The sequence below is a fragment of the Apus apus genome, chromosome 4 (assembly GCF_020740795.1).
Source record: "Apus apus isolate bApuApu2 chromosome 4, bApuApu2.pri.cur, whole genome shotgun sequence".
In the NCBI taxonomy this organism is placed as follows: Eukaryota; Metazoa; Chordata; class Aves; order Apodiformes; family Apodidae; genus Apus; species Apus apus.
In genome coordinates, this window is record NC_067285.1 from 114,472,021 (window position 1) to 114,495,756 (window position 23,736).

The window sequence follows — 23,736 nt, forward strand, 5'->3', positions numbered from 1 at the left end:
AGGAATGATGGCGCCTTTCAGGAGGACATCCCTGGAAGTTGGTCAGTTTGCAAAGCTGAGCAAATCTTCTTGGTGGGAGCTGACAGCATCCAAGGCCACGCCCTCCATTGCTTCATCCCTGTCCTTTGCATCTTCTGCCTTGGGCACACACCCCTGTGTCACCACTTTCTTCTGCACTGATGTTGGATCCATCTGCTTTGAGCAGGCTCCTGCAAGCTGTGCTGGACTAAGACTTCTCCACATCTTCAATCCTGGGGTCAGTTCTGGGCCCCTCATGACAAGAAGAACATTGAGGGGCTGGAGTGTGTCCAGAGAAGGTCATGGAGCTGGGGAAGGGGCTGGAGCACCAGTCTGAGCAGGAGCAGCTGAGGGAGCTGGGGGTGTCCAGCCTGGAGCAAAGGAGGCTGAGGGGAGACCTGCTGGCTCTGCAGCTGCCTGAGAGGAGGTTGGAGCCAGGGGGGTCGGGCTCTGCTCCCCAGGAACAAGGGAAGGGACAAGAGGCAACGGCCTCAAGTTGTGCCAGGGGAGGTTGAGGTTGGATCTTGTGAACAATTTATTCCTGGAAAGGGTTGCCAGGCCCTGGCCCAGGCTGCCCAGGGCAGGGGGGGAGTTCCCATCCCTGGAGGGGTTTCAAAGCCATGTAGTTGTGGTGCTGAGGGACGTGGGGCAGTGGTGGCCTTGGCAGTGCTGGGTTAGCAGTTGGACTTGATGATCTTAAAGGTTTTTTCCAAGCAAAAAGATGTTATAGGAACTAGGGTGGAGAGGAGCCATGAAAACAGCAAATGGTACCAAAAAATGCCCATTTTGCTCAAAATGTTTCCTTAGTGCTGCAGCATGAGCAGTTCTTACATCTCCCAAGCTGTTGGCTGGTGTGAGGACTTTTCTCAGGGTGCGGACCAAACCCATCTTGGTGTCCCCATCACTCACCTTTCCCAAATCCCCATCACCTGTTGTGTTTCTCAAACCATCCAAATTGTATTCTGCAATGGCTTCATTTTTATTTCAGACTAGTTCCCCATGTGCTCCCCCCGACTGAGGGGGATGGTAACTGGTGGCTTTCTTGTTTGCCTCAAGCACCCTGAAGAACCTTCAAATGATGCTGCTTAGCTCCTCAGCCCCAGCTCCTAAGGAACATTGAAGAGGTCTGTAATTAGGAAAGTGGCACATTTCCAGCCTTGCAAGCAGAAAAAAGGTGATTTTTCCAGCAAAGCCAGTGCTGGAGCTGCCTGGTCCTCATTCTGAGCCCAGACCACCCGTGGGTACCGCAGCAGCCCTCCTGCATCCTGCAGGTGTTTGAATCCTCAAAGCAAGCAAGCCCAAGCTTTTTGTTTCTTATATTAAACAAAAAAAACCCCAAAAGCCCAAAAAGAAGTAGTTCCAGGTCTGAGCCTGCCTCCTGCAAAGCCAGGCAAGGGCACTGCAGCCTATTTTCTGTTTACAGTAGAGCTTTAAGAAATAAGCATCAGTTACATAGGAGGAAAAATGAGAACAGCATCAAATTGGACCCCAGGGCAAGGCTTGCTGAGAACAATAGATCTGCTAAAGAAAACCGCCGAGGTTAAGGAGGAAGTTATCGTGAAAAGCAGGGGATATATTAGTTGAGTTTTGAGTGTTTAGGAAAAAAAAAAAAAAAAAGGAAGGCATTTCAAGCACTTGAACTTGAGCGTATCTATTTCGCTTCCCAGACGCTCTCCCCTCGGCCAGCTGAGTGACCTCGGCGGCAGGAACCGCTGCCGCCGGCACGGGGGCTGAGCTGTCCCTTCCCCTCCGTGGCAGCTGGGAGGTGGAATGGGGCTGTCTCTGCCTATCCCATCACTTCTGGGGCTCCAGGAGGCACGGGAGGAGGGTGACGGGCTGCGTGGCTGCGCGGGAGGAGGGCAGCCAAGAGTTTCAGGAGGCTGTGGCCTGAGAAAGGTTTCCTGCCGGGTGGAGGGACTGTGGGACCTGTTGTTGCTCCTGGCTGCTCTTTTTTTTTTTGCTTTCTCTTGGGTTTTTTGAGCAGAAAGCTGAGCGAGCCCTCCTTGGGTCATCCCTGCTTGTGGTGGAGCTCACCTGGAGCTCCTGCGGGAGCTGCCGCAGAGCCCTTACACAACTCGTTGCCTGCGCAGGAGCAGAGGACAACATAGGAGCTGTCCTGTCTCTCTCCCATCCCCTCAAAAAGCTGCTTCTCCACCTCCTGCTGGTGCTCTCCAGGCTGGATCCTAGCAGCTCCCAGCGTTTCTAGCGCTCCCCCAGCCCGAGGCCGAGGGGAGGAAGCGCCGATAACGCTCATTAAATTTATAGCCGCGTTGCGCTGTAACGTTTAATCAAGGTTACGTGACTGTGCCGACGCGCGGGGTACAAGTTCAACGCAAGGTGAATCTTGTCTGAGATAATCTGAAAGTTCATTCAGAGGTGAAGGCAGCCACAGCTTCTCATAGACTGGCTGGGGTTAGCGGGAGGTCACCTCTTTTTTTTTTTTTTTTTTTTTTAAATAGATATTTATTTATTTATTTATTTATTAATCCCCCGTTTTAATGGGTAAACAAAAGAAAAAGGCGACTTCGCAGAGGGCTCGGCATCAGCTGAGCAACAGGGAAAATAATTGTGGCCTGCTGGTCCCGTGGTGTGGGGTGGTACCCGGTGAGTGCCGGGCTGCAGAGCTGGGGGAAAGTGATGCTGGAGCCTTGAGGGATGGAGGGAGCAGTTTAATTCAAAGATCGTGGCTTTCTCCTACCCTGGAGCGGAGGGACCCTAATTGCGGAGCTCATATGTCGCTGGCTTTCGTGTCCTGCTCCCCACGACCAGCAGGGACCCCCTCTTGATGGGGACAACATGGGGCAGTGCACCTCACCAGGGTATCTGGGCATCGTGTCCTGGCTGCTAGTGGCACCAAGTGGGGCTTTATGTCTCTAAAGTCGTGTCTCAGTTGTTTTCTGGGCAGACTTTACTCCTTCTATGGGTACCTGGATTTGCTGCTGAACTGTCAGTGTGTGGGGACTATTAACCCCTCCCAGCCCAAAACCTTTCTGGCTGTGAATCCCTGCTCCAGAACATTTTCCGCTAGAAAAGTGGCCTTTAAAATGATATTTTTTTTTTCATCTCTGATATTGTGATGTTGATGATGGAGGTGGTTTGTGCATGGGCTTGTTGAGAGGACTCCTGCTTTTCTCCCCTCTCAGCCCACTTTTCTGTGTTTAGGGACTTCTGTGCTTTTTTTGGTGCTCTTGGTAACTCTTCTCCTCCCTTAAGAATCTTGACCTGCCTCTGAGGTACTGGGTTTTGCCAGGTTATTTCTGAATGTTTTCTTTGGAACTGCAGATTTTGAAGTGTGGGTCAAGCAGGGGAGGTCAGATAAATGCATGAGGCTGGATGCACCCAGACTCTAGCAGCAGAGAAGGTTTTTCCATAAACATGGGGTACCTGCATGTGTGGTGCCATTATCTCCTGACCGTGGAGCAGGGGGTCTTTTATCATTAGCAAATTCAGTTTCTTCTCTCTGTAATAGCTTCAAAACTGCTTCTAAGAATAATTATCTATAAGCTGAGCTCTTTCCAAGCCTTGCATCCCAAATATGGTCCCCATAACCTCAGGTGCTGACCCTAAGCGTTGAGCCAGGCTCCCTCTTTGCCAGACAGAGCAATGGTTCCACCTCCCAGCCATGGCCACCAAAGATCTGAGGCAGTGAGGCTACCAGGGGGATGCTTCTAAAGGAGACATCTTTGCTTCAGGAATGAATCCCCCTTTGTGATGGTTAAATGGAAAGGCAAAGTGTTATTCAATAGTGGTCCCAGGAGAACAGTCTTCCGAGGCTCTTTCATTTCTTCTGGCTGCTGCCCAGTATTGTCTCTTTGTCTGATGCAGATTGGAGGATCTGGAGGGTAGAAATATGGTCATCTTCTCTGGGTGGAAAGCACCATGCAGACTTGTGAACCTGCATGGAGAATCTGATGAGTCCAGATAATTATTTTTATGAGTGCCAGTTGGCTAGGAAATCCAGCGGGGCAGAGTTTCCTTTTGTTCTTTTGGCCGTTCATAAAATCCCCCCATCTGGGCAGTTACCACTCGGACAGGCTGATTTTATTCTGAAACATCGAAACCCCAGTGGTTTTTTCTGCCAAATAATTTTCATGCCTGGGTTGTTTGTGTTGTGTTTGTTGGTTGTTGTTTTGGTTTTTTTTCCGAGCTTTGCATGGTGCTTTGCCATGGTCAGAGAAACTCGGGATTTCCCTAGAATTCAGTTGAGCCTTCCCTGTGGGCAAGGCTCCAGGGAATGACTAAAGCCACAATCCTGCACCCTCAAAGTCAGCAGGAGTGTGAACGAAGCTGGTAGGGACTTTCCAGCCGTCTCCAAGACTGTCACCAGAACACCACGTGCTGATCCTCCGTGTGTTCCCCCCTCTCTGCTCTCAGGCTGCCTTGCATCGCTTCTCTTGAAGCTCGACAACCTTTTGTGGCTCCTTCATGTGGTTTTGTGTCACGGGCTGGGAGGAGAAGGTGGATTCCTCAAAGTTCTTTTTAACCCAAAAGGGAGTTTTTTTGCCCTAAGTGAGGAAGTGAGCTACAATCAGAATCACAACTCTTTTTTTGAGTGAAGTTGTGTTTGTTAAGATCTTAACAAGACCCTTGGAGTAAGTATCTTCTGAAACAGGAGAAAAGTCAGTGAGTGTAATTACAGTGTTACTTCAAAGCAGGTGGAAATCCAGAAGTTTTCCTCCTAATAAATGCTGAACTTTTGCAGATGGAAAGCCAGAAGACCTTTCTGAACATGTAGTACAGGCAAAAAGCTTTCTGGAGATCTTCCCTTGGAAATTTGATGTATGAAATACAAAAACCTGTAAACAGGCAAGAATATGAATCTGAAAATAATCCACAGACTAGAGCTTTGTTGGTCTCAAACCTTTCTCCATTACATACTGTTCCATCTGCCATAAATCTTTCCAGATTCATCTCATATTTTTTCTAACAACTGTTTCAGTTTTGCAGATACAAGTAAACAGAAAGAAACATGAAAAGAAGAAAAAAAAAAAAAGTAATTGCTGCATTAACTTGCAAAATCAATCCAGTTAAAATCTGAGCTGAGGAACTTGGAATTGGATCTCCTCCCTCCAGGATGAGTGTTTAGGAGGAAGGACAGCCCTGGGTGGGACATTTGCCCAGGAGATCTGGAGGAGTCACTCCAGCACAAGGTTATTGTGCCTTGCAGAGAGGTCCAAGCATACTGGGGAGCACTCTTTGATCTGTAGTAACTCCTTCAAGTCCATCTCTCACTTGCAAGCAGGTCTGGTCCCTGAGCATCATGTGCTTTGGTTGCACCAGGTTGGAGCACCAGGTCCTTTGGCTGGTCCATTGTGCTGGCTTGTGCAACATCAGGTTTTGCAGGTGCTGTTCACCCCTCATACAAAGTACACCTGATACACAGACCAAATTTTAGTTTCTAGTGAAACTGGTGACAAGCCTGCTAGGACTTTAATTTAGGCCATGATTTTACTCTCCATGTCTTTCACAAGTAAAGGAAAAAGCATCATATTCCAGTTCCTGGTGCCTTTTCTTCCTTAGTAATGCTATTGTCCAAACCCACGTCTTCCTGTGGCTTAGAGTCTTTCTTTCTCTTTCAGTAGTACTTTCCCACAAGGCATAATTGAAGCCTCACCAAAACAAATTATTGTGAATATACTCGTCTGTGGCTGCTGATGTTAGAAACTCTTGGGGCTTTTGTGCTCTGTAACAATTACTTGCTGGCTGGTGGACGGGGCTGCTCAACCCATGGTGGCAATGGGTTGTGTGCAGGTTTAGGGCATGGGCAAACTGGTCATTGGCATTGGATTCAGTGGTTTCTTGTGGTTTTATGGAGGTACCCAGCAGGACCAGGGCTTACCTGGGTGTTTTCTGGTCCTGCTCAGTGTTTTGTCCCTTTATACAGGTGGGTTTAGGTGAGTCAGTGGCAGGACCCAAGTGCTGCCTTCTTCTGAGGTTCTTGTTGTCACCTTCATCAAAGGGGATGGGAAGTCAAATCAGTGAAATGAGCTTTTGAAATATAATATCTCAGTAGGTTTGTAAGCTAATGGTGTGATTTCTTGCAAACTGAAACGTGGCTGGTTTGCAGAAGGTGCTGGATCGAAGGCCATTCGTTCTGCGTGCAGCCTGCAACAGGGTGGGGAAGAGGAGCATCAGACTGAGAGGTTATAAGGATAAGGAGTGATAACAGGGCTTTCAAGAGCTGGGTTCAGCTTGGTTCTGAAAATACTCCCTCCACCTACTGCCCAAAAAGCAAGAGCAGTCAGTCATGAACAGGACCCACAGCAGGTTTTGGGCCAGGAGTGCTGCCTCCAGCCAGAAAACCCCCAAGCCCAGCTGAATCAATACTCTTCTGCGCCCTGGCATCCAGGGGCCATAAAGTTCATCACCAAAGCCTGTCCATAACTGTATGGCATAGCTGTCCCCTTCCGTGTTGGTCTGAACCTCCCCCAAAACCCCACTGCAAGGAGTATCTCACACTCCCACCATTGGCACCAGCTAGACCCAGGCCAGACTCCTCCAGACGCCTGCCTGTCTCCTGCCTGATGTCCCGGCAAGTTCACTGTCAGTCCTTTAACGTGGTTGGATGTGAGAATTCCAGGATAATTGTGTTTAAATTTGTTGAAACAGGTTGTGAGAGTTGCCAAGTAATGGTCTTGAGTCATCTTTTCCTTTTCACCCTTCGGTGCATGCGTGTGGTGATGGTGTTTGGTCTGGGGTTCCTTAATAGCGCTTGGTGCTTTGCAGAAGGCATTAACACCTCACAGCTCTGGCCAGCTCCAACGTGTGGTCCCTGAGCACCATGGAAAGTCAACAACTCCTGGTCGAGAAGGGTCTATCTCCTGCTGTATGTGCGCTCAGAGGAAAAAGCACTAAAAGGGTAATCAGCAGCTGCAAGGACGTGAGAATTCCCTAATTTGAGCTTTTATCGAAAGGAAGGTTTAATTCTTGATATAATGTTTCCCACCAGCCCTCACAATGTCTTGTTGCTGGTGGATCTGCTGATACTGTGATGGTGTTGGCAGAGGAAAATCCTTTTCAAACCACCTTGATGCTTTCTCTTGTCACTGGGAGTTAATATGGTGGTGGATAAGAGGGGAAGGAATGTTTCCTTTCTTGGACAGAATCACAGAACCATAGAACAGCTCAGAAGAGACCTCAAACATCTGGTCCAACCGTTCGTGTGAAGGGGAACTGAGATGAGATGACCTAGCAACCTGTCCCCTCACATCTTGAAAACCTCCAGCAATGGGGACTCTACCACATCCCCAGGGGAAGTTGATCTCACTGTAAGAAATTTCTTTTCTTATATTGAGATGAAACCTCTCCTGGTGCAACTTGAAGCCATTACCACTTGTCTCCTCCATGTGGCTCCTTGTGAAGAAAAACCCACTGTCTTTCCTTGTAGCCACCCTCTATGTACTGGAATACTGTGATGTGGGACCCCTGAGCCTTCATTTATCCAGGAAGAGACCTAGATTTTGAAATAAAGTGAGAATTAGTCTGCAGGATAGGGTCAGTTCTCCTTTCATCATTCAGTTTCTGCGTACCTAGGAGGCTCTTGTGCCAGATGACCTCTGGTGATGGTGTTTTTACAAATACTGATCGTTCGTGTGGGATTAGAGCCCAAGGAAGTTGGGGTATAAAAATACAAAAGGGCTGGGGGGTGAGGGAAGGCATCGCCATGAGTGCAGAGTTGGTAATGGCTCTTTTGACTTTATCAGACTGAGGTGCATCTCTCTTATGCAACCAAGTCACTTCAGCAGGGACTGAAAAAAGCAAAAATTGTGCTTGCTAGGGAGCAGAAAGATGTGGTTTCCATTTCTGGCTGGTCTGCAGGCTGCCCTCATGTCTTGGAGCAGCTCTAGTTGTGAGAAGTTGCTCTTTGCTTTTAATTCAGATGAGTTTTGCTTCCTGCTCTGGTGGATATAACATTGTGTCAGGTGTGGTGGCTGTTTGGTTTGGGAAAGGTCTTCCCTCTGCTGACAGAGGATGATCATACTCTTCTTCCAGTAGACTTGTCCATGAGGTCAGATCAGTTGGTGCATCTCAAGCTTCCTGCTTGTCAAAATGTCTGGGTGAAAATCTCTGTTTGTGGATGCTCAGAGTGGCACAGAAGAGGGAAAAGAGAAAAAAATAAGAGCCAGATGTTGCATGAAGTTGGGGAATTTTCATCTGTCCAGCAGTAGCACTTGACCTTCATCTCCTAGGCTTGGAGCAGGGAGGAGAGGTCCTTGGGGCTGAGAGGATCCCATATCTAGAGCTATCTCTGCAACATTTTCCTGACTTCTCTAATACAGGACAATGGGGGAGGGGAGAGAGGGCTGTGTGTCTGTGTGGGTTTATTTCTCTATTTCACCCTAGAAAACATGGGTCACCCTTTCCTGCCATCTTCTTTAGCCACCACACATCACTTCACAAGTCTGTGCAGAGCCCAGTGTGTCGCTGGTGTGAGCGTGCAAACGTTGGTGCTTGCTTTGATCTTGTTCCAGGGGAGCTGGCAGAGATTGCAAGCTGTGTTTTTGAATCCGTTCAGATTCACGTTACATTATTTCTGGCTTGGCTGAAAGAATTTCATCCAGATCCAGCGCTGTCATCCCGTGTCAGAGAACATACTGTCCCGTTTCGCTTCACATCTGGAGGGAGAAGCTTGCAAAGTCATTGCAACATCCCTGTTTCCACCAGCATGCAGTGAAGTTACAACCAACCTTTCCCTTTAGTTGAATTGAGAGCCATAAAAACATGGCTCTGCTGTGAAAAAGTATCTTCTTTGAAGAGTTTGGTTTGGTGATAATGCAAGGGGAAAGAAAAGGAAGGTTTTTTTGAAGTGGAATTGAGGGAAATGTGCTTCTAAGTATCTTGGGTTGGGAACAGGTTCCCAGTTTAATTCTTTCTTTCCAGGGTTGCCCTGTCTTGAATCATCATTTGAGTAAGAGCTCAGAGACCTTAGAGCACCTTCCAGTACTTGAAGGGGCTACAGGAAACCTGGAGATGGACTTTTTGCAAGGGCATGAAGGGACAGGACAAGGGGAGAACAATCGTAAGCTGAAAGAAGGGAGATTTAGATGAGATATTGGGAAGTAATTCTTTGCTGTGAAGGTGGTCAGACCCTGGCCCAGGTTGCCCAGAGAAGGTGTGGCTGCTCCATCCCTGGCAGTGTTGAAGGGCAGGTTGGATGGGGCTTGGAGCAGCCTGGTCTGGTGGGAGATGTCCCTGCCCATGGCAGGAGGTTGGAACTGGGTGATCTTGAAGGTCCCTTCCGACGCAAACCAATCTGTGGTTCTATGAATCTGGGTGCATCAAGACTATTTTTTTCAGGACCTTTCTTTTGGAAGCATACTCCAACCATTCTCCATTTCATTGTACAAATATACACATGGAACTCTCCCTGCTCTTGCAGCAAAGAATCTTCTCATGCCCTGGGAAGCTGTGAGTTTGCAGCCAGCACGGCTGCAGCTTTCGGAGCTTATTCCTCTTTCAGATCATTGAGGGAAAAGCTCCGTTCTCCCCCCTCCCTCCCCCACTCTTCCTTTCCCCCCGTGTACATGCTGTCGAGTTTGATTTATAGCCTTGAAAAGGAGACTCTAGTTTGAAGAATTAATGGTATTTGCATATTTTATTTGGAATCTCCCCCGGCAGGCCCGCCGCAGCCCAGCGCCGCTGCACAGGCAGGTTTTTCCTTTCCTTTTTCTGTCGGGTTGTGTTGTTGGTTGTTTCTTTTTTTTTTTTTTCCTTTCGTTTGCTCAGATTTAGCAGCAGAGGTGAAAAGTTTAAACAGTAAAAACCAATAAAACCACATTTATGTGACAGATAAATGGTTTTTGAGACAGCTTGCCCTGAGCCGCCGGGCTTCCTCCCTGCAAGACCTCATGGCTGGGGAGCCCCGGCGATGGGCTGTGCCACGCGGCAGCCGGGGGCCAAAGGTGGTGGCCCCAACCACCCTCCCACCTGCCTCACCAGCAAGATGGATGTGGGTAAACAGTTGTAAAACACACAGGCTATCCGTCACTGTCGTGAGGTGACTGGAGGGAGCCCGGCCCTGCCAGCACTTGGGGAAGGTGGGATGCATCTAGGATGGGGCTTATTTTGAATTGGTTTTGGTTGGAAAAGACCTTTAAGATCATCGAGTCCAACCCTTACCCCAGCACTGCCAAGGCCACCACTAACCCATGTCCCTCAGCACCACATCTACATGGCTTTGAAATCCCTCCAGGGGTGGGGACTCCACCCCTGCCCTGGGCAGCCTGGGCCAGGGCCTGACAGCCCTTTCCGTGAAGAACTTGTTCCTCATATCCAGTCTAAAGCTCCCCTAGAACAACTTGAGACCATTTTTGTAAGAGCACTTTTTACAAAGACATGTGGTGGTAGGACAAGGAGGAATGATTTTAAACTGGAGGAGTGGAGATTTAGGCTAGACATTAGGGTGGAATTCCTTCCTGGGAGGGTGGTGAGAGCCTGGCCCAGGTTGCCCAGAGAAGCTGTGGCTGCCCCATCCCTGGCAGTGTTGAAGGGCAGGTTGGATGGGGCTTGGAGCAACCTGGTCTGGTGGGAGGTGTCCCTGCCCATGGCAGGAGAGTTGGAACTAAGTTAGAGAGCTGCATTGCTTCAACCTGGTTGTGTTGAAGTGAGTCAGAACAGAGCTGAAGCAAAGCTGTGGGATAGGGATGCCTGTTGGGCCAAGGGCTCTATGCTGTCTCTGCTATTCATCACCTGGCCCTAGGGGGAATGGCACATGTTGGCTTGAGCTCTGAAGCAAGAGCTGAGCCGCCCTAGATGGTTGTTAATCCAACTTTTCTTTAAAATCTCCCCATGCTGGATTGGCTGTGCTCTTTCAGAGACCTGCCTGGGAGTTTTCTCCAAGCTTTCTCTGCCCATCCTGTGAGCTCCTGCACAGTTCCCTGAACCTCTGCTGTCCCCCATGGCCTACTGTTTATAACACATCCCTGGTGCTTGTGATTTTATCTTCTCATAACACACTGCTGATATTTACCCTTTTGTTTTCCTTTGTTTTGTCCCTTTCTCCTGGGGTTTTATTTCCACTCCATCTGAAGGTCTCCCTGGCCCCTCAGTGGTCCAGCCATGCACTTTCTGTGGCAGTAACTTCTGCTGCTTTGTTCATGGTTGTCCAGAGGCACGTTCAGCCTGCCAGGACTTTGGTGCATTGGAAAGCCTCTGCTTTAGCCTGTAGAACCATCAGCTTCCCCGATCAGCCAGTAAAGGGTTTTGGCCCTGCTGTGCTGAGTGAAAAGAGCCTGTGAAATCATATTTAAGGTTGTCTTTTGAAGGTGCCCTTTGGAAAAAAACAAAACTCCTGCCCGTGATGTTCAACTCGGGTTTGTAGTTAACACAATGGACCCGCCGTACAAAGCCCCGCGGGACCGCGGGCTGGAAAAGCCCTCTTAGGTCCCAGCTAATCCATCCCCCCTGCCAGCCTGGGGGATTGTTCCCAACAGCTTGTTTTCTTTGCCCTGACCTACATAGTCAAAAAGAATCTTGTTGCACATTTTTGTTTTGTACCTTGAGGTCTCGGAGGAGCTAAATCCCCTTCTTGGCGGGGCGGGATGTGTTGTTAAACAGTGCTTGGAGTCTCCAGGATAACCATGGAGACGGGGGGACAATGAGCCCTCTATGGTCCTGGCTTGGCCATGGGACGGTCCTGCTTCTCCAGGCTTCAGTGGTGGGCGCCGGGTCTCGCAGACGCGGGCGATGAAGACGTCCCTGCACTTGGCAGCTTGTTCCCCAATAGAGCGGTCACAGCAGCTCTCCAAGGCGGAAGGTCGGGGTGGGGGGAAGCTCAGCCACTCTTAATTAACCTGTTTTAGATGATGGAGATGAAGACTGCGTCTCATGTGCCCTTGGCTGTGCTCTCCTGGGTGGGTTCAGCGGCAAGTACCTTTAGGGGTGAGGAGGGAGGTCCTTGCGTGGAAAAGATGTGGGAGCACCTGTTTGGGTTTTAAGGGAAATCAGGATGCGGAGAGTGGGGTGGAAGAGGGCATTTAGGAAACCTGGGCTGTAGTTTGCTCGTCCCTCACTTGAGTCAGGTGGGAAGGATGGGGCACTGAGGGGGGCCTTTGCAGAGGTGAGGGCCTTCAAGTGTGAGTTTTGGGGATCTGAAGCAGGGACTGTCACACACAGCTGAATTAATCTCCTTTTTCCTTCCCCAACTGCTGGGGTCAGAGGTTGTTTCTCTAACAAAAAGCTGGAAACCACCCGGGACTCTCAGTCTCCTCTGGCAGCTGCGTTCACCCAAGATAAACCCCTGAGCTCCTAGATGGGTCCCACAGCTCCCCAGGGAGCTCCCATCATTAGAGATGCTTACAAAGCTCTTGGAAGATGCTGAGATGGAGCAATTGTGATGAGAAATCCTTCTGGCATGGTTCAAATCGTGCCAGGGGCTATGTGTGGACAGAAGAAATCGATGGTGTCTTTTACCCTAGAAGTCCCTTCTGCTCTTGCTGAGGCCATCTGGGCTCTGGGCTTCTTTGCCACCCATTTTCTTGGGATGTCTCAGTCCTCATATCCCCTGTACTGCTAGTTCACCCCAGAAACAGGGATAATGTAGCAGGAGTGCACAATGGTTCAATTAATAAAGCTGTACTTAAATTAATATTAAACTTTAATGCTATTAAATATTAATGAATTATTCTATACTTATGAAGAAGTTAGTAATTAAATATTAGCAGAGTCATATTAAACATCTTATTTTTGTTTGTTTTGTCCTTCCTGTGGCTGCTGCAGCTCTTGGATCTCTTCATCCAGTGGGACTGGTCAACATATTTGGCTGACTATGGGCAACCCACGTGCAAGTATCTCCGTGTGAACCCGATGACAGCCCTTGTCCTGCTGGAAAAGTGAGTGCTCATCCAGACACCTGGGATGGTTTTTTCACCCTGTCTTACTTTGGGCAAGCCTGTGTTGCAGAAGCTCCTTCCGTCACGTGCCATGGTGGGATGGAGCAGCCTGGGGAGCAGGAAGCTCCTTGTGATCCAAGGAGCAAAAATGTCACCACTGGGTGGACAGTGGGAGCTCGAATAGAAAAATCTAATTTGATGCCACTAATGGAATCCCAGGTTTCTTATCAAAATGCATTGACTTGGCTGAGGGTCAGTCTTCGTGCTTCACTCTCAAGCAGAGTTTTCTTTGTCTTTTTGCCCCAAGCCTGCTGGTTGTTAAGAGGCATTTGTACAAACCCTTAATAATGTGCTTTAACTTCTGGTTATCCCTGAAGTGGTCAGGCAGTTGGACTAGATAATCACTGAGTTTCCTTTCAACTGGAACTCCTCTCCTCACCCCTCTTGTTCCTTCTCTCTTCTCTTGCTTCTGTTGGATCCATGGAGAGGATCAAGTGCTAAAAGTCCACCTGTGGGACAGAGATAGTATCTTTAGGTGGCCACATGTGCTCCATGGCTTGCCCTTAGCAAGGACACAGTCTTTGTAAAAGCTGAATCTGAGCCTCTCTGAAGCCTGTAGTTCAGCCCAAGCCCTGGAGCAGTGCTGGAACATGCCAGGCAACCCCCATGTGGCCTCTGTGGGATCCCTCCTGAAGCATGGCAAGGTGGCTTGTGCCAGTCTTGCCAGCCAGCAGCAAGGAGGGAAAGCCCATGAGGTTGCTGCAGACCCAAAGAGTGGGAATTGCCATCCTGCCCGTGGTTGGAGGTGGCCCAGATGACCCTGTTTCTGGTAGACCTCCAAGCTCTCATTGGGAGGATCAGCCCTACTGCTGCCCTTTTGCTACCATCAGACATCACAGCTGGCCTTCCAGCTGATCTGACAAAGAAGTAACCTGCCAAGAATGAGAAATAATACTTTTCCAAGCAGGTTAAGTGAGTTGCAGTTAGATATGGTGAGATTACCATGAAATCAGACCCTGAGGAAGAGTTTTTGAGTTGTTTTTTTGAGTGCCTCTCTCTTTCTGTTGCTTGCAGAGGATGAGGTGACTAGTTTAGGGTTGGGGCTACACTTTTAGAAGACTAACCTTGGTGTGCTTCTGAGCTTTGGCATTGCATCTATGTTGTTTGTGGTCCACGTAACTGCACCACCTCCCCTCCTGCTGAGGAGAACAGCTCATGTCACAGCAGCTCTTGACATCCAAATGTTACCAGTATGGTACACAGGGACTTAACTCAGGCAGTTGCTGTGTGCAAAGTACTTTTACATACTATAGCATTGGGTTTAGGTACATATTTATACATATTGTGTAATATAGAATCACAGAATGGTTTAGGTTGGAAAGGACCTTAAAGATCATCTAGTTCCAAACTCCCTGCCCTGCAGGGATGACATAATCTCACCCCAACATCCATGGTGGAGAAGTGTGAGGTGTGCTCAGAGCTATCAGTGCAGTGGTAAAAATCTGAGAGCTTGAAGTAGCTGGACAAGCCAGGGAGCTGAGTGCAGGCAGTGAGCTGGGATCCATGGCAGTCACTCAGAAAGGGGTGGGATGGGAGAAGGACAACTCCATGCTCCTGGCTGTTTTTCCCAGGCAGCACTGGAGCATACAGCATCCATGTTCAGTGCTGATATTAAAAAGCCACAAATCCTGGCTCTGCTTGCCAGCCTTCTCCTTGAATGGGATCTCGCTGGAAGGGCAATCATCACATACCTGTTTTGCTTCCCAGAGGCAGCCCTGGTGGAGTCACTGGGTTGGCACTTGTGCAAATCCAGTGGAAGCCACAGAGATGCTCAGAGGGCTGGAGCAGCTCGGCTCAGGAGACAGGCTGGGAGAGTTGGGGTTGTTCAGCCTAGAGAAGCTTCCAGTACCTGGAGGGGCTACAGGAAAGCAGGAGGGCTGGGGGACTTCTGACAAGGGCAGGGAGGGATGAGGGGGAATGGCTTTAAGTTGAAGAAGAGAGATTTAGATTTGACATCAGGAATAATTTTTTTCTGTGAGGGTGGTGAGACCCTGGCCCAGGGTGCCCAGGGAAGCTGTGGCTGCCCCATCCCTGGCAGTGTTGAAGGGCCAGTTGGGTGGGACTTGGAGCAACCTGGTCTAGAGTGAAGTGTCCCTGCCCATGCAGGGGGTTGGATCCAGATGATCTTGAAGGTCCCTTCCAACCCAAACCAGTCTGGGATTCTACGATCTCCTGCATCCTTGGTGTGTGGCATTGCCAGCAGGCATCGCTGCATGCTCTGGCAGGCTCTGCCCTCTCCCTGCTCAGCCTCAGGCACTTTGGGGAATCTCTGTCCATCACCCACCACCTCCAGCTTCCCCAAGACTCTTTGCTGACCCAGCCATAGCTTCAGGCATCTCTGCTCCAAACCCACCTCCCCAGGCCCCTCCATAGGCAGCCAAGCTTTGCTGACAAGGTGATGGGGAATTCTGATCCGCTGGTTCATTTTGTAACTTGTTCTCATCGTTATCTCTTTTCCTAATCACACACCTCTCCTAGGATATCCCGAGTGTAAGTATGCTGCGTGCTTAGGCTTTTACCCTCACCTTGCAGTGACTTTATTGTTTGATTTAAATGGAGCACTAAACGATCTAAATCCAAGCTGCCTTTGAAACGGTTCCCTCCGGTAACTTTATCGTCTCAAATGCACTAATTAGAGCTAAAAGAGGAGCTTTTACTCTCTTGCTTTTTATTTTTCTTTTCTTTTCTTATAGATTAATTTAAACAAAGCTTGGCTCTGTTGAAGGTGGTGTTTGTTGAAGGGGGAGGAGACAGAGCTGGGCTCTGTCTTCTTTCCTTGCCCCTTACTTTTGATTCTTGCACTAATGCACAGGGACCACGTTACAAAACTGTTGGCCCAGGGCTCTGCAGGCAGGTGCTTAAATAAAAGTGCTGATCCTCCAAAGAGCTGCTGAGGTGCTGGGAAGCATTGCCTCCCTCTTCCAAAGCTGAGATTCCTGGGGTCTGGATGCACCACTTGATCAGGGACTGGGTATTTTCTGTAGCCAAATGTCAGGAAAGAAACAGGCCGGTGTTTCTGAACACCACTGACACCAGCCTTGGCTTGGTGTCCATCTGCAGGGCTCTGATGGCCAACGTGGTCTCCTCAGGCAGCTCTGCAAGCTCAGCCTCCCCCAAGGAGACAGCTGCCTGGTCCCTGGCACAGCATGTCCAAATTTCAGGGGTTTGGGTCCTGTAGACAACTTAATTCAGTAGTAATACTTAACAGCTTAGTTCCTCTAACCTTCACATGGTGTCTGAAGATGCCAGCAGCTCTCATCCCCTCCAGACACTCGTCCCCAGCTTAACAGATCCACCTACGTGGGTTTGTTGGGGGATCAGTGCTCCAGCTGCTTTTTCATCCCAAGCCAGTAGCTTTCTCCATGCAACTCCTTTCTCATCATTCAAACACGTGCAAAGGTTTTCTTGCATACACCAGGTGTTGCTTCCAAAACATTTCGTGGACCTGAACAGGTCCCACAGGGTTTGAAATAGCTCCAAGGGTGCCCAGGGGTGCTGGATGAGGTTTCTGAAGGTACACATTTACTTTCAGCACCTCTGATGTCCCCAAATAGCAAGTGAAATAGAAACAGAGCTCTCAGTCCTCCTGGTAAAGTGCTTTGAGACCTGCTGGAGCCGTGCAGCACCATGGGGGGATGGTTATTGCTACTGGGACACCTCTGACCTGGGTGACTCAAAAACCTGGCTTCCTGTTGGTGTGATTGCTCCCTGGTTCTTGTGGTGGAGCAGCTGGCAACCTGCTTTGCTTAAAAATGGAGAAAAGAAAGAAAAATAAGACTTATTTTGCTGAAGAAAAGTGTTCCAAGCTATCTTGTTACTGTTGGGAAAGTAGTTTGATTGTAATCCTCTGTCTTCGGACACTTATAACTTTAGCAAATTAGCCTTTGGGATAAAGTTGTTATCCTTATCTCCAGTTCCAAGCTGGATGTTTTTGGGAGCACTTCAGATTTCCTTTGGCTCTTTTTAGGAAGAGTGAAGCATGAAAAACCTTAGGTTATTTTTTTTATCAATTAAATAAGTTTCAAGAGGTTTGATCTGTGCTCAGTCAACTCAACCCTTTGCCAGGCTGATAAAGTGCCAACTTCCCAGGAACTATCCACCCTGTGTCCCCGTCATTTTAATGCTTCATTTAGGTCCCCAAGGACAAAAACATCATCTTACGTGACTGCTTCAAATCCACCTGCCTCTGCCAGATCTGATGTACTGAGAAAATAATTTACAAATTGTGGTATAATAGAAGAGTGGTGCCAGCTGAGAACCCACAGGTTAGATGCTGGGAGCCTGAGGCCTTCAGGAGTTGTTGAAGGATTGACCCTTGTGGGGTGGTTTCCCTTCCCAGCACATATTCTCCCTTTGTAAAGCTCATGCTTGGAGCCTGCAACAACACCTGCCCCCCTGCCCCCGAATTCTGCATCCATGAATACCAGCATGCATGAGCCCCCAGCTTTGCCTGGTGGAGAGAGATGGAGTTGCACCAGCTTCCCTTTCAGGTCCCATCCCACCATCTCTCTGGACACCACATGGAGATCAGTGAGCTACTTCATGTATCAAATGTAATTTTAAAAAAAACCCCAACAAAACAAAAAAACAAATCTCAAGAGGATTTTTCAATTGAGAAAACCAGTGCTGGATTCCTTCCTTTAATACACATTATATTAAATCATATTGCACATTGTTTAGTATTTTAAGTTCACAACTCTGAACCTTTCTGGCTGCCACAAGAGCTGCCTCTTTTGACTACATGCAATGCCCTCTTATCAAATAAGAAGCCTTAATGCTGTGGATTTGATGCTGATTATTTAATTTCTTCCTGAAATTACAGCATTGCCATTTCCCCCTTCAGAAGGTGACACGAGGTTGTAGAAAAAGCCCTTTGGAAGGGGAGGGCAAGAGGCTTTAGGGTTTCCTGTATTTTGATGCTAGAGATAGACCTTACAGTGACATTAATTGGGATTTGCAGGATTTAAAGCAAGAAATGGAAAGTGTGCAAAGCTTTCATCTGGCTTTGCATGCCCGTCTTGGCACAAAGAGGTGATAAAAATCAGGGGCAGAGCCTTTAGGTGCAGTCACCTCCTCCACGCGGTGCCTTCGCGGGGCTGGGTTGCAGCGCCGGGCAGCGATACCTGTGCCATAACCTCTTTCTGCTCTGCACAGGATGAGAGACACGAGCAGAAAAAACAACGTTTTTGCCCAGTTTCGGAAAAACGAGAGGGACAAGCAGAAGCTGATAGACACCGTGGCCAAGCAGCTCCGCAGCCTGATCAACAGCCATCACTCGTGAGGGACACGGGGACCTCCTGCCCGCGCCGCTCCCGGCCCCGCAGCCTTCCACATGCCTGGACTTGGGATTCTTGTTCAAAGAGAGTATATGTATTTTTTTATTCACCTGTATAGTATTCATCAAACCTACCCTGGTGATTAAAACGCCCCTTGTTAAACAATCCCGGGGAAGATTTAGGCGGCACTTCTTGGGAAGGTGGTGTCAGGAGTCTCCTTTTATAAACTCCTATTTTCAGGGGTTTATAAAGTGACAGTAAATCCTGAAGCCTGAGAGAGAAGTTCACACCCAGACTATTTTTTTTTAATTATTTTTTTTTTAAATAAGCCAAATCAAAAGGATCAGTCTGACTTCCTTTCAGTAACTTATTCAGTTGCAGAACAAATGGAAACAAAAAAAATACAGGGAGGAGTCGTGGTTTCAGGTTCTTTTCATGGGCTCCTGTAAAAGGAGCCACCCATTCAGAAAGAGGGACACTTGTGTGTCTTGCCAACTTGTGTTTTGGATTTAGGTAGGAAAAGAGGCAAACTGAGTTCACAACTTTTCTCCTCTTTTGCCTGGAAGGGCTGTTTTCCACCTTGCAGATCACTGAAGCATCAACCCCTTTGCCACCCTTAGTCAGCAGAGCCACCCCCTGAGCTCCACCTCCAGGACTTACTGGTGTCTTTTGGACCTGCCCTGAATGTGGAAGGGCTTCAAGAGCTGCCTGCATAATGGGATTTGGAAAAAGGAGAGCCAGAAGGTCATCTGGGAAGGTGTGTGGTGCTGGGATGCAGCTGCTGGCATCTGGCACAGTCAGCTAGTGGGAGAGGAGGGATGCTCAGCAGAGACAGTGCCAAGACAGACAGGGCTCCGCTGGTGTCCAGGGAACTCTGTTCAGGGTGGTTTCCTCTCTTTGCACCTCTTTTCCATGCTGATGTCCCATCTTCCCTCTCCTCCTGACTTGGTGCGATGGGGTGAAGTATATCTGCTTAGTATATCTGCTTCTCACAAGCTCCCTGGCCTGGATGATGAGAAGGAACCTCCTGTAGGTTCCCCAAAGTGGATGCAGTGGGAGAGGTGCCCTGTGGAGCAGCATCACTCAGCTCCCCCTGGCTCAGAAGTGCCTATGGACAAAGTAACCCTCTCAGCTCTGGCAGTGCCCAAACATCCTCCACTCAGAACAAGACAGCCTCTGAGGAGGACAGTAATGCTGCCAACAGGACTTTAATCCCAGGGTTCAGATTACTGAGAGAGGGGTCTTTCACCCTTATCTTCTTGTTACCTTTGTGACTCTAACTCCTGCAGGTGAAAGCTTATCCAGCCAGATCCCCACCTCCCAAACCCTGATTGTTAAAGGGAATTAAAATCATCCTAGTTTATGTCAAGACCCTAATGATGCTGCTTCAGCAGGGCATGATCCTGTTGCCTGGGGAGCTCTTCTGAGACTCAAGCTATGGATGCACAAAGGGGATGGTGTTTTATCTTCACTCCTTGTTCCTCAGCAGTAGTTTTTTCATTTGTTTGCTTGCTTTTTGATAAGGGTACATGTTAGTTAACCCTGAAAGTAAATAGGCACGTTGTCAGCAGTGACCTTCTGGGGCTATTGACCTGTCCTAGCAGCCTCCAGCCACAAGGACCAGGGGATTATTTTCATTAATAGGGGGGAAGAGCCAAACTTGGTTTTACAGTTCCTTGTTTTTGGGAAGGAGAAATCAGGGGTTACTTTCCTCTTGATGCCTCTTTGGAGAACATGTAAGAAGGATGGAGGGAAAAAAAGGCAACTGAATGAAAGTTGGGGTTAGCATGTCCAGGAGTGGATCATCTTCATAGATACATCTACGGATGACCCAGCAAAGCCATGGCCCCTGTGAACCCCAGGGGATCCCCAGCTCTATCTTGGCATCCCAAATCCTGCACAACTGGGAAGGAAAAATTGCCCAGCTTGCTGGACTCCGATAGGAAACTTGCTTACCAAATTGTTGTAGAACAGAAGACAGGTCCTTGTGGTTCCAGCAGCGATGGGAGAGGCCTCAGTCCTCCAGCCAAGACGTGTCCCACAAACCTCAGGACCACAGGACTCTTTTATTCCTCCTCTTCATCCCTCAGTGGTGCCACCATGAGAGTGATGTGGGGACAAGGATGCAAAAGGGGTGGCAAAAGCCCATGGGATCTGCTGGTTCAAGCGTCAGGAGGTCGAAGTTAAAAACCCAACTACCCAATGCTGACAGTACCAGGGGAAGCTTCAGGCCACTGGGCATTAGGGGCCATTAAATAGGAACAAGCACTTTAAAATCCTTTGGAATTAAGCTGCTACAGATGCTGGCACTGGTGTCCCTGAGCATCAGCAGGCATGACAGAAAAAATCTCTCTGGCATTTTCCCATCTCCACCGAGCTGTAGTTGAAAGTGGAGTGACACGGCATTGCTGTGCCTACCCGGGGTGGATTTCCTTGCTCCTTTAACCTCTTTTTTGGAGACACTAGGATTGGGACCCTTTAAACCAGCTTCTGGCTTTCAGGACTTGTTGCTGGAAAAGTCAAACTCAGCCAAGGGAGAGATTCAGCAAGGTTCTGATTTCGGGAGGTCAAGAGCCTAACCACAAGTCACAGATCGGGATAAAAAATGGCATTTTGGTGCTCTGGTCCTAATTAACTTTTTGTTCTAAGAGATGCATTTCCATCCCTTCAAAATAAAATTAATCTTTTAAACAGATTGCTTAAAAAGCCCTGGAAGACATTTAAAATCCTCTCTAAATCCCTTACTAATGATTGGTGTCCTCCGATACGGATGGTGTTGCTTCTGAGGGAAAGGTTGTTGCTATAAATTTATAAGGGGGGTGGGGAACAAGCACCAAACCCGCTGCTGTAATTGAAGGTCTGCAACCCCCAAAACAAATAATGCTGCTATTAACACCTCCATGTACATACATTGTACCTTCCTTAGGTTGTGGTTGGTTTTTTTTGAGCAGTGGCTGTAGAAAAGACTTGGTTATCCCCCACCTTTTTCCCATCCCAGCAAACACATTCCAGCACCAGTGGGGAAAAAATATCTATATTAACAAAAAAGGCAAGTTTGGCTTCCTGAGAAGCATCTGCACATCTTATCTTTTGTAGAATATTCAGGGGTTGTGCAGGCAGCCCAGGGGTTAGGAATAAATTTGTCTAAGGTCTCTAAAGTGCTAATTTGCAGCCCAAACTGTACCTTTACTTGAGGGGAGAAGCCTCCATGAGACATCAGCTTGTGTGCATGTGTGTGAGAGAGAGGAGGAGATTTTTTTTCTGAGTGTTTGTTTGTTTTGGGTTTGTTTTTTTTCAGACTCCTAGGGCTGGAGTTCAAGTCAGATGCCCTTGATGATTTTGCACTTTGTTCTACATCCACCCGCAACTCCAGGCTCTGGTGGGGAGCAGGGGGAGAAGCTTTGTTTGAGAGGCTGCTTTGGTTTGGGTTGCTTAAAAAATGGTGCCACTATGAAAAGGGACGTTGGGGCAGAAGGTGTGGGTGTTTGTGCTGGCCCCAAAACCGTTGGCAGGGGGCTGGGAAGCAGCAGGAAAAGCAGAGGTTTGGATGGAGCTGGGGCTGATCCGGTGACATCAGCTGCCATCAGCAGCTCCTGCACTGACATTGTTTTTTTGGGTAAAAATCTTTTACCCCTCCTGAGGTAGTGATGGTGGGAAGCATCAGGGGAGGGAGGTTTGAGGTGGGTGTCCCTCTGTCAAACCTTCCAACCCCTCTTCAAGCCCCAGGCAGAGAAATCTTGGCCCGCGGTTGTTTGCGGCTTCCTGTCAGGCCTTCGCTCGGCTTTTCTCTTGAATTCAGAGCTGGTTTGGGGGCTTTTTTGAAGTATCAACTGGTTTGGAGCATCAAACCACCCTTCAGCACCCCAGCCCAGATGCACATCCCCTGCCCAGATGCCGTGGGTCTTCTGGAGTCTCTGCTCCCCATTTCTCCTGGCTTTGGGGTGCCCAGAGACCCCGTGTGGGTCCCCCCCAGTGCAACTGGTGTTTATCACATTGGTGGGGAGCTCCAAGGGAACATGCAAATAAATCCCATCACAAATGACTTCAAGATGGGCCCATCTCTGCTGTCAACTGGGAAAGTCTGAGGGAAGTGACCCAAATAGGCTGCGCTCTGGGTGGGATTCACCCCAAAAAAGAGCAGATGGAGGCAGAGGGGTACTCAGCCTGTGACCTGGGGACCTGCTGATGGGCTTCACCTCTTCAAGCCTCTCTCTTGCACCCAGGGTCACACTGGGTGCTCAGGGATGAGTGGGCTTTGGTTGCAGTGAGCACCCCAGCATCCATCCCACCCACAGCATCTCCAGCTCAGGGGACAGCACCCCAAAACCTCCATGGGCAGCTCAAGGTTGGGCTTCTGGAATCTGATCTGCACCCAGTTTCCTTCTGCCTTGGCTCATCCCTCAGATTTTGTTTTGACATCATCCCCATCCCTCATCCCCATCCTTCCCTGTCCACTGGCTGCTTGTGTTGCCTTTTCTCATTATTTTATTTTTTGGGGTGAAGAACGTGACTTTGTAAACTAATGTGGTGAGAACAGCTTTTTTTGCACAAGTCATTGCACAATAAGGGGAAAATTTAGTAAATTAGGTTTAACTTTAAAGGGAACTTTTTTTTTTTTTTCCTTAAAACTCACTAGCAGAGCTACTGATTGAAAGAAAAGAAAAGAAAAAAAAAAAAAGAGATGGACTGATTAAAAAATGGACTGCATGGTTTACAGGTTAAATTGCATTAGAAAATTAGCATGTTGATCTCCACTGTACATTTATCCTATTGTAACTTCTATTAAACAATACAGCATATAACTGTTTCAATAAGTGCCTGGGCTCGCTGTGGCTGTGTGCATCACTGCAAAGGCACTGCCTCTGCCTTTGCCTCACTGGAAAAAAAAAAACCCTAAATCCCAGAAAAGACAAGATTCAGCATCTCTTTTCTACAACCAGCAGAGATCTGCTGCTGAAACACTTGGATTTATGGATTGGCCCATGGGGAAATGACCCCTTAACGTGTGCTGGCTCCTGCACCCCGTGTTGTGTTGCTGTGCTGGGAGGTAAAGCCAAGTTTTGCCTAATTTGGTGGCTGTTTTAATTGGTTTCTGCTGTAAACAAGCATGATTAAACCCAAGCCTGGAGTTGAAGAAGGAAAGTAATCCCTAGCAGGAATTAAGGCTTTGGAGGGCAGAGGAGAGATAATAGGCAGTTCATGGAGGCAGAGGGGGGTTGCATTAGCTTTCGATGGGAAATCTTTCTGCCTGCTCACACTGTGTATTTTCTTTCATGGTATTTATCATCCTTTGCAATTTGATGATTATATTAGCATGTTGTTTTGTTGGGTTTTTTTTTCCAGCCCTAACTGCATTAGGGTATTAGATTCCCCAAATACCTCCCAGCCCTGGCATTGAATGTGCTGTAGGCTTTGGTTTCTGGAAGATGTTTGACTTGGTACCACACGCACGTTGATTGGGGAATTAAAATGATATAAAATCAACATGACAAACACTAATTAAAACCCGGCTAACTGGGGTATCTCAGCATGTAATCCCAAACAGAGGCACA

The 23,736-nt window shown here is 48.4% G+C and overlaps 1 protein-coding gene across 4 annotated transcripts in view; it reads left to right on the forward strand.

Moving 5' to 3' along the window:
* EXOC6B (exocyst complex component 6B) overlaps positions 1-22,986 on the forward strand; it is a 332,586-nt gene extending 309,600 nt beyond the window's left edge. For all 4 annotated transcript variants that reach the window (XM_051617327.1, XM_051617328.1, XM_051617330.1 and 1 more), the window contains 2 exons: positions 12,736-12,848; positions 18,063-22,986. In XM_051617327.1, the coding sequence (XP_051473287.1) occupies positions 12,736-12,848; positions 18,063-18,189 (240 nt within the window). In that variant the 3' untranslated portion in view covers positions 18,190-22,986. The remainder of the gene's footprint in view (positions 1-12,735; positions 12,849-18,062) is intronic.
* The last annotated feature ends 750 nt before the right edge of the window (positions 22,987-23,736 follow it).